Source organism: Salmo trutta, chromosome 7, assembly GCF_901001165.1.
Source record: "Salmo trutta chromosome 7, fSalTru1.1, whole genome shotgun sequence".
Classification (NCBI taxonomy): Eukaryota; Metazoa; Chordata; class Actinopteri; order Salmoniformes; family Salmonidae; genus Salmo; species Salmo trutta.
In genome coordinates this window covers 2,474,628-2,486,773 of record NC_042963.1, presented here as the reverse complement: position 1 = coordinate 2,486,773, position 12,146 = coordinate 2,474,628, and the positions used below count along the sequence as shown (strand labels likewise).

General features: G+C 44.8%; 1 protein-coding gene across 1 annotated transcript in view; it reads right to left on the bottom strand.

The window, feature by feature from the left end:
• The window catches only part of rasgrf1 (Ras protein specific guanine nucleotide releasing factor 1), a 29,503-nt gene that overhangs the window by 2,300 nt on the left and 15,057 nt on the right, over positions 1–12,146 (bottom strand). Inside the window, exons 15-26 of the mRNA XM_029757605.1 lie at positions 11,698–12,068; positions 11,427–11,540; positions 6,380–6,556; positions 6,096–6,202; positions 5,829–5,941; positions 3,706–3,766; positions 3,428–3,531; positions 1,217–1,301; positions 895–1,092; positions 559–638; positions 314–431; positions 151–219 (exon numbers count right to left, since the gene is read on the bottom strand). Coding sequence (XP_029613465.1) covers positions 151–219; positions 314–431; positions 559–638; positions 895–1,092; positions 1,217–1,301; positions 3,428–3,531; positions 3,706–3,766; positions 5,829–5,941; positions 6,096–6,202; positions 6,380–6,556; positions 11,427–11,540; positions 11,698–12,068 — 1,597 coding nt within the window. The remainder of the gene's footprint in view (positions 1–150; positions 220–313; positions 432–558; positions 639–894; positions 1,093–1,216; positions 1,302–3,427; positions 3,532–3,705; positions 3,767–5,828; positions 5,942–6,095; positions 6,203–6,379; positions 6,557–11,426; positions 11,541–11,697; positions 12,069–12,146) is intronic.

Genomic DNA, 12,146 nt, shown 5'->3' with positions numbered 1-12,146 from the left:
GTTTCAGCAGGTTGGCTACTACTACGATAATCTATACGATGTGACAAATACGGACACTCAGGATTTCCCTCATGGCCATTGCCATTTTCTTTTGTTTCTCTATATGTACAATATAAAACAAGTTAGCATGAAAAAGCTTTAAAAGTTTACCATTGGCTGATGATCAATCTTGTATGCTGTTTGCTGGAATTGTCTAATTTCTCTGATGATATGAGAAATCTGTAGAGAGAGAACAGAAGCAATGTATACAATACAAAGCCATAGAATACATTTTAATATCCCTGTAACATTACACATAGCAGAGACCGCTGACCATCCTCATCTTTGAGAAGTTGACTAATTTGTCCTCAGTGTAATTGGGTGTCCCCTCCTCAATGAAAGCCAGATCAGTGAGGTACATCCCGAGGTATGGTACACAGGGAGGGTCACAGCTAGAAGGAAAAACAGAAGAGTAGGATGTCACCAATTTGACAATATTTTGATCGATCCACTGCCTGAATGGCCAGCATCATTGTCTGATACACATTGGCTTTTGTAGTTATTAGAAGAAACACTCACTTCTTTAAAGCCTCTCTTAGGTTTTTGAACCTCCCCTCTGACGAAACCAACTTCTGCAGCTTGTCAATTACGGTTTTAGTCTGAGGGATAAAATAAAATATTGTTTAAAAGAATATTATTTTGGAAAACACCCAGGTACAGTATAATCAACATAGTTAAAGTGATGTGTAATCTGTAATAAGCAATAACAATTCATAGAGGTCTGAGGTGTCATAACAAGCTGTTTATAATAGTGTATTGAGGTCCTAGTGCAATGATAAAACGTGTAGTAATATTACTAGGACCACGCTACGAGCCCTCAGTGAGCTGGGTGTGTGTAGTGGGAAATGTGGCCACCTGCTTGGACACTTTGAGCCAGGTCTTCTTGAGACGGAACACAGAGCTGCGGTTGAGGGAGGAGGTGATCTCCAGCACAGCGTTGTAGTTATGGAGACAGCGGCAGATGTCCGCCACAGCCACCCACTTCTCCATCACCGCCACCCGTGTGGTCACGTCGTCACAACGCAGGATCTCAGTGGCAATCAGGTTACTGATCTAAAAGAGGCAAGACAGACAAGGAATAGCCATGTTCCTAATGCATAACAACCAAAGCCACACACTGTAATAAGTGAAAATGTAGTGGTAATATGTTGGGAGATGGGTGTTGTCGGCTGCATACATCATTGAAATGCTTTGTTGTTTTCATGATATATGGTGTCCTTTCATTCTTGTCATTCTTCATCCAGCCTTGACCAAAGAACTCTCTGTAAAACAATATTGGAAGATCAAGTAGAAAAACATAATTTATTCTCATTAATACAGCATAGTTGTTGTTTAAAAATCACTATGTCTCCCATATTGTACAGTGCATTCGGAAAGTATGCAGACCCCTTGACTTTTTGTTACGTTACAGCCTTATTCTACATTTAATTAAATAAAACATGTTCCTCATCAATCGACACACAATACCTCATAATGACAAAGCAAACCAGGTTAAGAATGTTTTGCAAATGTATTACAAATAACAAAAACAAATACTTTATTTACAAAAGTATTCAGACCCTTTGCTATGAGACTCAAAATTGAGATCCGGTGCATCCTGTTCCATTTTTTGAGATGTAAATTGTAAATTCAATTGATTGGACATTATTTGGAAAGGCACGCATCTGTCTATATAAGGTCCCACAGTTGACAGTGCATGTCAGAGCAAAAACTAAGCCATGAGTTCAAAGGAACTGCCCGTAGAGCTCCGAGACAGGATTGTGCTGAGGCACAGATCTGGGGAATGGTACCAAAAATATTCTGCAGCATTGAAGGTCCCCAAGAACACAGTGGCCTCTATCATTCTTAAATGGAAGAAGTTTGGTACCACCAAGACTCTTCCTAGAGCTGTCCGCCAGGCCAAAAAGGAGCAACCGGGGGAGAAGGGCCTTGGTCAGGGAGGTGATCAAGAACCCGATGGTCACACTGATATAGCTCCAGAGTTCCTCTATGGAGATGGGAGAACCTTCCAGAAGGACATCCAATCTCTGCAGCACTCCACAAATCAGGCCTTTATGGTAGAATGGCCAGATGGAAGCCAGTAAAAGGCACGAGTGTTGCCAAAAAAGCACCTAAAGACTCTCAGACCATGAGAAATAAGATTTTTTATTTATTTATTTTTTTACCCCTTTTTCCTCCCCAATTTTGTGGTATCCAATTGGTAGTTACAGTCTTGTCTCATCGCTGCAACTCCCGTACGGACTCGGGAGAGGCGAAGGTCGAGAGCCGTGCGTCCTCTAAAACACAACCCAACCAAGCCGCACTGCTTCTTGACACAACACTCACTTAACCCGGAAGCCAGCCGCACCAATGTGTCAGAGGAAACACCGTACACCTAGCGACCGTGTCAGCGTGCACTGCGCCCGGCCCGCCACAGGAGTCACTAGTGCACGATTGGACAAGGACATCCCTGCCGGCCAAACTCTCCCCTAACTCGGACGACGCTGGGCCAATTGTGCGCTGCCCCATGGGTCTCTCGGCTGCGACAGAGCCTGGACTCGAACCCAGAATCTCTAGTGGCACAGCTAGCACTGTGATGCAGTGCCTTAGACCACTGCGCCACTCGGGAAGCCACCACGATTGGCCTGAATGTCAAGCGTCACATCTAGAGGAAACCTGGCACCATCCCTATGGTAAAGCATGGTGGTGGCAGCATCATGCTGTGGGGATGTTTTTCAGCGGCAGGGACTGGGAGACTGGTCAGGATCAAGGGAAAGATGAACAGAGCAAAGTACAGAGAGATCCTTGATGAAAACCTGCTCCAGAGCGCTCAGGACTTCAGGCTGGGGCAATGGTCACCTTAGAACAGGACAATGACCCTAAGCACACACAGCCAAGACAACGCTGGAGTGGCTTCAGGAAAAGTCTCTGAATGTCCTTAATTGGCACAGCCAGAGCCCGGACTTGAACCTGATCGAACATCTCTGGAGAGACCTGAAAACAGCTGTGCAGCGATGCTCCCCATCCAACCTGACAGAGCTTGAGTGGATCTGCAGAGAAGAATGGGAGAAACTCCCCAAATACAGGTGTGCCAAGCTTGTAGCGTCATACCCAAGAAGACTTGAGGCTGTAATCACTACCAAAGGTGCTTCAACAAAGTACTGAGTAAAGGCTCTGAATATTTATGTAAATGTAATATTTCAATAATTTGCTAAATTTTCTAAAAACCTGTTTTTGCTTTGTCATTATGGGGTATTATCTGTAGACTGAAGACAAAAAAACAATTTAATCAATTTTAGAATAAGGCTGTAACATAACAAAATGTGGAAAAAGTCAAGGGGTCTGAATACTTTCCGAATGCACTGTGTGTGTGTATGTATCATCAGCTGTGTCACTCAGTGTCACTCACTCATATGGGATGACCTTAAAGACCAGGTGGTCCAGTAGGGTGAGCTGCTCTGCTATCTCCAGGGCAGAATGGCTCTCAAACGCTTCCGCCTTCCCTACTGACGCCTAGCACACACACAGAGCATCACCGGTAACCATTCCCAAGACGCCAGGTATGACAACTACTTCACTATATTCAAACATTCCTGAGACACATACTTAACATACATAATGTATGTCAAGGAGAGATTGTTCTCCTTTGACTCAATTGCCATTTACACGTGCAGTCATCCCACTCACCAGCTGTATCACCTCCTCCAGGCTGATCTGATTGTCACCTGGGTCCTCCTGTGTCAGGGTCCTAATAGACCATACAACAGAGTCAAGTATGTATTTATAATGTGTGTGTGTGTTTCTCTTTACTCTGTACATAGAAGCCCTATAGAAGCGATAGCCCATGTATTCAATAATACATGTGTCCATAATTTATTTTATTTTTTATTTCACCTTTATTTAACCAAGTAGGCTAGTTGAGAACAAGTTCTCATTTGCAACTGTGACCTGGCCAAGATAAAGCAAAGCAGTTCGACACATACAACAACACAGAGTTACACATGGAATAAACAAACATACAATCAATAATGCAGTAGAAAAATCTATATACAGCATGTGCAAATGAGGTAGGATAAGAGAGGTAAGGCAATAAATAGGCCATGGTGGCAAAGTAATTACAATATAGCAACTAAACACTGGAATGGTAGGATATGCAGAAGATGAATGTGCGAGTAGAGATACTGGGGTGCAAAGGAGCAAGATAAATAAATAAATACAGTATGGGGATGAGGTACTTACAGATGGCTACTTACAGATGAGCTATGTACAGGTGCAGTGATCTATGAGCTGCTCTGACAGTTGGTGCTTAAAGCTAGTGTGGGAGGTAAGAGTCTCCAGCTTAAGAGATTTTTGCAGTTCGTTCCAGTCATTGGCAGCAGAGAACTGGAAGGAGAGGCGGCCAAAGGAAGAATTGGCTTTGGGGGTGACCAGTGAGATATACCTGCTGGAGCGCATGCTACGGGTGGGTGCTGCTATGGTGACCAGTGAGCTGAGATAAGGCGGGGCTTTACCTAGCAGAGACTTGTAGATGACCTGGAGCCAGTGGGTTTGGCGACGAGTATGAAGCGAGGGCCAGCCAACGAGAGCATACAGGTCGCAGTGGTTGGTAGTATATGGGGCTTTGGTGACAAAACGGATGGCACTGTGATAGACTGCATCCAATTTGTTGAGTAGAGTGTTGGAGGCTATTTTGTAAATGACATCGCCAAAGTCGAGGATCGGTAGGATGGTCAGTTTTACGAGGGTATGTTTGGCAGCATGAGTGAAGGATGCTTTGTTGCGAAATAGGAAGCCGATTCTAGATTTAATTTTGGATTGGAGATGCTTAATGTGAGTCTGGAAGGAGAGTTTACAGTCTAACCAGACACCTAGGTATTTGTAGTTGTCCACATATTCTAAGTCAGAAGTGTCCAGAGTAGTGATGCTGGACGGGCAGGCAGGTGCGGGCAGCGATTGGTTGAAGAGCATGCATTTAGTTTTACTTGCATTTAAGAGCAGTTGGAGGCCACAGAAAGAGTTTTATGGCATTGAAGCTCGTCTGGAGGTTTGTTAACACAGTGTCCAACGAAGGGCCAGAAGTATACAGAATGGTGTCGTCTGCGTAGAGGTGGATCAAAGAATCACCAGCAGCAAGAGCGACATCATTGATGTATACAGAGAAGAGAGTCGGCCCGAGAATTGAACCCTGTGGTACCCCCATAGAGACTGCCAGAGGTCCGGACAACAGGCCCTCCGATTTGACATACTGAACTCTATTGGAGAAGTAGTTGGTGAACCAAGTGAAGCAATCAATTGAGAAACCCAGGCTGTTGAGTCTGCCAATAAGAATGTTGTGATTGACAGAGTCGAAAGCCTTTGCCAGGTCGATGAATACGGCTGCACAGTAATGTCTCTTATCGATGGCGGTTATGATATCGTTTAGGACCTTGAGCGTGGCTGAGGTGCACCCATGACCAGCTCTCAAACCAGATTGCATAGCGGAGAAGGTACGGTGAGATTCGAAATGGTCGGTAATCTGTTTGTTAACTTGGCTTTCAAAGACCTTAGAAAGGCAGGGTAGAATAGATATAGGTCTGTAGCAGTTTGGGTCTAGAGTGTCTCCCCCTTTGAAGAGGGGGATGAACGCAGCCGCTTTCCAATCTATGGGAATCTCAGACGATACGAAAGAGGTTGAACAGGCTAGTAATAGGGGTTGCAACAATTTCGGCAGATAATTTTAGAAAGAGAGGGTCCAGACTGTCTAGCCCGGCTGATTTGAAGGGTCCAGATTTCGCCTCATAAGCTGAGGTGGCTGTAGTGCCGGTAGGTACCTGATGATGTTGGCGGCTGCTTTCCTCTCCTGGGTCAGCAGCTCTGGGTCATGCATCACTTCCTCCAGGAAGGCTATCACCTTCAGCTTCAGCTCAGTGGTACTCTCAAAGTCCTGGAGGTCAACACAAACACACACACACACACACACACACACACACACACACACACACACACACACACACACACACACACACAAGAGTTAACTGTTTGGAAACCTTGACACTATTTGACCTTAGAAGTAATGACTATGTATCTGGAAGACTTACCTGAGAGTGTTTTGACACCCAGTGCCTCAGAACATTCAGGACTCTGTTGGTTGCAGCCCTTCGGATTACAAACTCTTTGTCCCCATTCCTCTGGTCTGTTGGGAACCCTGGGGAAAATGGATCAAATATGCCATGTAAATATCACACCTACATTTTTAATGACATATAGATTTTTATTCTCCTGAGGAGAACAAAAACGACATTGAAGATCTCATGCGTTTGAAAATGTGGTGTACGCAAATTGTTCCATTGTGGACAAAACTGATGTTTAATACGCTGTGTACCTGTGCTAGCCAGGGACATGCGGCGGTACTTCTCCTTGGTGGGTGTGCCCTCATTGGCTCCTGCCGTGGCGATGGCGAAGGCGGAGGCTGCAGAGAGGGCACTGCGATTGTTGTTGTCCATCTCAGGGCGGCACGATGACATCACCGTGCCATTATTGTAGGAAAACAGGGAGAATTCTACAGGGAGATACAATATGGAGACAGTTATACTGGCTGTAAAATTCCATGAGATTCATTTTAGTGAACTTGATTGATGCAGTGCGATACCTTTTCAATAAAGTAATGTAGGTATAAAAATGGAGACCATAAAACAGAATTGCTGACATTATGACTGCACTAGGACAGCCACAAAAATGATCCATGAAAGTGTCAGCTGCATCAAATGCTCTTAATTGGTCTCTCACTACTACTTCAATAGAAACCGGAGGGAAATAGATGAAACTTTAACCTGCTCACTGAGATTTAAGAGGTTGTTGACAATGCTTAGCAACTTAATGGATCTTACCCCAAAACGCATTATCTATTTTGGCTGTGTAATTCATATTGTGTAACAGGACAGATTTGTTCATTTCTTTTGTCTCCAGTAGAGGGCAGCAACCCAAGAACACCACATTCTATCCCAGTAGAGCGTAGAGACCTTACATGAGGCTTTGATATTCAAGATGGGTGTAGCTAAATATAGCCACCAATATCAGCATAATGGAGAAATTGACTGGTTTCTCATCACACTGTCTGCACACTGACTGACAATATACAGACATTACTGTGTGATTAACAAACAAATCAAATCAGTTGAGCTTTATGGTGAGTAACATAAACCTGATCTGAGTACTGTTAATGTAAATGATGTCAGGTTTCTGTTCACCTTTGACTTGGTACACATTCTGTCCTAAGAATTCTGGCCGTGCACAGACCTGCAAGAGGCAGGTGCTCTATAGCGAACATTAAAAAAATATTGAGCATAGGGTATAGGCCTATTTATTTCTGCAACGACACGCTCATTCATCACAAATTGTAAGCAAGCTAGTTACAGAAACTACATAATTTGGTAAGTACCGACTGTATTTTGACATTAAGCTGGAAAAGTTGGTGAATGGCTTCCTGGGCTTGAAAGAGAATTGTCATATTCAACATCTCCTGAAAAGACAGATTCTGGTTCAAGACTCAACCAACGGACGGGGTGGGTGGCGGTGAACTTGAGGGCAGTAGGTTCTGAACAACAAAGGTATACAAAAAAACTTTTGTGGGGGAATTATACCACAACCCAAAATAAGCACTTTGGCAAATGGAAGGGGCATGTGCTCTGCACAGGTAGAGCCTTAGACCGGAGGGGATGGCTGAAGATTTATGGGCTCCATACCAATTGTGCTATTTTAGTTTTTTCATGTTTGTAACTTATTTTGTACATAATGTTTCTGCCATTATCTTATGACTGAAAAGAGCTTCTGGATATCAGAACAGTGATTATTCACCTTGAAGAGGACACATTTCTTTGAGTCAGATGCTCCCAGAACAGGCCCAAATCCCCGTCATTCACATGAAGAGGAGACCCTGATACAGGGGCCGCAGATCTGGGTGCCTTGAGAATTCGTCAGCGAGTGGGTAACCTGCCTCTACCATCCATCCTATTGGCCAACGTGCAATCATTGGAAAAATAAACTAGATGAGCTCCGTTCGAGTCTATCCTACCAACGGGACATTAAAAACGAATATCTAATGTTTCACCGAGTCGTGGCTGAACGACGACATGGATAATATACAGTTGGCTGGGTTTTCCATGCATCGGCAAGACAGAAAAGCTACCTCCGGTAAGACGAGGTGTGGTGGTTTGTGTCTATTTGTCAATAACAGCTGGTGCGCGATCTCTAATATTAAGGAAGCCTCAAGTTTTTCCTCGCCTGAGGTAGAGTACCTCATGATAAGCTGTAGACGTCACTTTTTAACAAGAGAGTTTTCATCTTTTTTTGCATCTGTCTATTTCCCACTACAAACCAATGCTGGCACTAAGACCGCACTCAACGAGCTGTATAAGGCCATAAGCAAACAAGAAAATGCTCATCCTGAAGTGGCGCTCCTAGTGGCCGGGGGACTTTAATGCAGTAAAATTTTAATCCGTTTGACCTAATATCTATCAGCATGTCACATGCGCAACCAGAGGAAAAAAAACTCTAGACCACCATTACTCTACACACAGAGATCTGTATAAAGCTCTCCCTCGCCCTCCATTTGGCAAATCTGACCATAACTCTATCCTCCTGATTCCTGCTTACAAGCAAAAACTAGAGCAGGAAGTACCAGTGACTCGCTCAATATGGAATTGGTCAGATGACGCAGATACTAAGCTACAGGACCATTTTGCTAGCACAGACTGGAATATGTTCCGGGATTCATCCGATGGCATTGAGGAGTATTCCACATGAGTAATCGGCTTCATCAATAAATACATCGATGACATCGTCCCCACAGTGTTCATACGTACCAGAAGTCATGGATTACAGGCAACATCTGCACTGAGCTAAAGGCTAGAGCTGCCTCTTTCAAGCAGCGGGACACTAATCTGGACGTTTATAAGAAATCTCACTATGCCCTCTGATGAACCATCTAACAGGCAAAGCGTTAATACAGGATGAAGATTGAATCTTACTACACCGGCTCTGACGCTTGTCGGATATGGCAGGGCTTGCAAACTCTTACGGATTACAAAGGGAAGCCCAGCTGCGAGCTGCCCAGTGACACAAGCCTACCAGACAAGCTAAATTACTTCTATGCGTGGTTCGAGGCAAGCAACACTGAAGCGTGCATGAGAGCACAAGTTGTTCCGGACGACTGCGTGATCAAGCTCTCTGTCTCCAATGTGAGTAAGACCTTTTAAAACAGGTCAACATTCACAGGCCGCAGGACCTGACGGATTACCAGGATGTGTACTCAGAGCATGTGCTGACCAACTGGAAAGTGTCTTCACTGACATTTTCAACCTCTCCCTGACCGAGTCTATAATACCTATATTTTCCAAGCAGACCACCATAGTCCCTGTGCCCAAGAACGCCAAGGTAACCTGCCTAAATGACTACCAAACCATAGCACTGAAAGGCTGGTCATGTCTCACATCAACACCATCATCCCAGAAAGCCTAACCCACTCCAATTCGCATACTGCCCCAACAGATCCACAGATGACGCAATCTGTATTGCACTCCACACTGCCCTTTCCCACCTGAACAAAAGGAACACCTACGTGAGAATGCTGTTCATTGACTATAATACGTTCATCAACATAGTGCCCTCAAAGCTCATCACTAAGCTAAGGACCCTGGGACTAAACACCTCCCTCTGCAACTGGATCCTGGACTTCCTGACAGGCTGCCCCCAGGTGGTAAGGGTAGGCAACAATACATCTGCCACGCTGATCCTCAACACGGGGGCCCCTCAGGGGTGCATGCTTAGTCCCCTCATGTACTCCCTGTTTACCCACGACTGCATGGCCAAGCATGACTCCAACACCATCATTAAGTTTGCCGACGACACAACAATGGTAGGCCTGATCACCAACAACGATGAGACAGCCTATAAGGAGGAGGTCAGAGACCTGTCAGTGTGGTGCCAGGACAACAACCTCTCCCTCAAATTGAGGGCATCGAGCAGGTTGAGGGCTTCAAGTTCCTTGGTGTCCACATCACCAACAAACTATCATGGTCCAAACATATCAAGACAGTCGTGAAGTGGGCACGACAACACCTAAATCCCCTTCAGGAGAATAAAAATATTTGCCATGGGTCCTCAGATCCTCAAAACGTTCTAAAGCTGCACCATCGAGAACATCCTTATTGTTTGCATCACTGCCTGGTATGGCAACTGCTCGGCATCCGACCGCAAGGCGTTACAGAGGGTAGTGCGTATGGCCCAGTACATCACTGGGGCTAAGCTTTCTGCCATCCAAGACCTCTATACCAGGTGTTGTCAGAGGAAGGCGCTAAAAATTGTCCAAGACTCCATCCACCCAAGTCATAGACTGTTCTCTCTGCTACCGCATGGCAAACGGTACCGGAGCGCCAAGTCTTGGACCAAAATGCTCCTTAAAAGCTTCTACTTCCAAGCCATAAGACTGCTGAACAGTTCATCAAATGGCTACCCGGAATATTTGCATTGACCACCTTTTTTACGCTGCTGCTATTCGCTGTTTATTATCTATGCATAGTCCCTTTACCCCTACCTACACGTACATATGACCTCAATTACTTTGACTAACCCATATCCCGGCGCATTGACTCGGTACCGGTACCCCCCCCATATATAGCCTCGTTGTTGTTATTTTATTGTGTTATTTTTTTACTTTAGTTTATTTAGCAAATATTTTCCTGGTCTGCATTGTTAGTTATGGGCTTGTAAGTAAGCATTTCACCATAAGGTCTACACTTGTTGTATTCGGCGCATGTGACAAATAAAACATTTTATTTGATTTGATCTGTGTACGTGCCTGGAGCTGGGACAGACAACAAAAGCTTTCTTCACTGACTGTTTTGTACTAAAACAACCTCGTTACCGGGGGCGGCAGGCTGGGAAACACACTCATACTGTAGTTGCTATGACACAAGTATCCCCAACACCTACTCATTCCTAGCGCTGGCTTTCCCAGCATGTTCTTATTCTCTCCACGAAATTACAGTCTGCATGAATTTTATCTTGTGTGGCGGAGTTCATTGAACACAAAGTTTTAGCATTCTTTGAGTGTATGCACATTGACAATTGAACAGGCGTAGAAAATACTTTTTCTCTATCATGTTTGACTATTTCTAATAAAGACAGAGATAGAGGATATAACATAAATAGGGAAAATGCATATAAAAGTAACAATGAAAATGGGTGCTTTGATTTCTTAATTCTGACTCTGTTTCCCTTGTCAAACAGGAGAGCATATTTGAGTTCTTGATAAATATGGCATTTTGGCTGAGGGGAGGACGCAGGTGGCATGCCAGCATGTGATCCAGGTGCTCTGGTATCATGGCACTGAGTGATAATGACACCACTGTGCAGTCTGGGACACAATGTACCTGAAGAGTTTTTGCATTTCATGTTTTTGGGGGTGGTTGGCGACTTGATAGGAGACGTTTCTGGGTCTGCGTCATCGCTCTGGTTTTGGTCAATGTCACTTTCCTCTGAAATATCTACAGTACACCAAGCGCAAAACAGGTCAGTACATAACACATTCTAAACACATGTCATGATTCAAATTGTGCGCTATATTCAAATAAATAGCCCAATATTCCTTTTAAGAAGGACCAATAAGGACATAACAACCCCCCCGCCCCTTAGCTGGATTACCTTGTTTAGACACAATGGTCTCCTCTGCCTTGTCTGTCTTGCCCTCTCCCTCGTCAGGGATCTTACTGGTGATGGGGCTGGTGACATAAAGCTTATTGATGTCCAGGGTGGTCTTGCTGAAGGGGGACATGGAGGAGTACATGCTTGCATAGCCGTTGGAGGAGCAGCTGAGGGCGGCCAGGTCCAGAGCCTTGCCCCCAGTGATGATGGGGATGTTGAGGGAGAGTTTACGGCGGCGGTTGGGGGACGATGTCTTGGTGATGGCCAGGGGAGGGGGGGAGGAGAACTTACGGCTGGCCCTGGGGGATTTGGGAGGCTCCCCATATAGGAGTTTATTGTTCTGACTGCTGGCGAAGAACAACTCCAGGGATCTGCATCAGTAAAAAAACAACACATTTTATTGTAGTCAGAAGGATGTACTGTAGCTATGTACTTTAGCACGTCAGTGT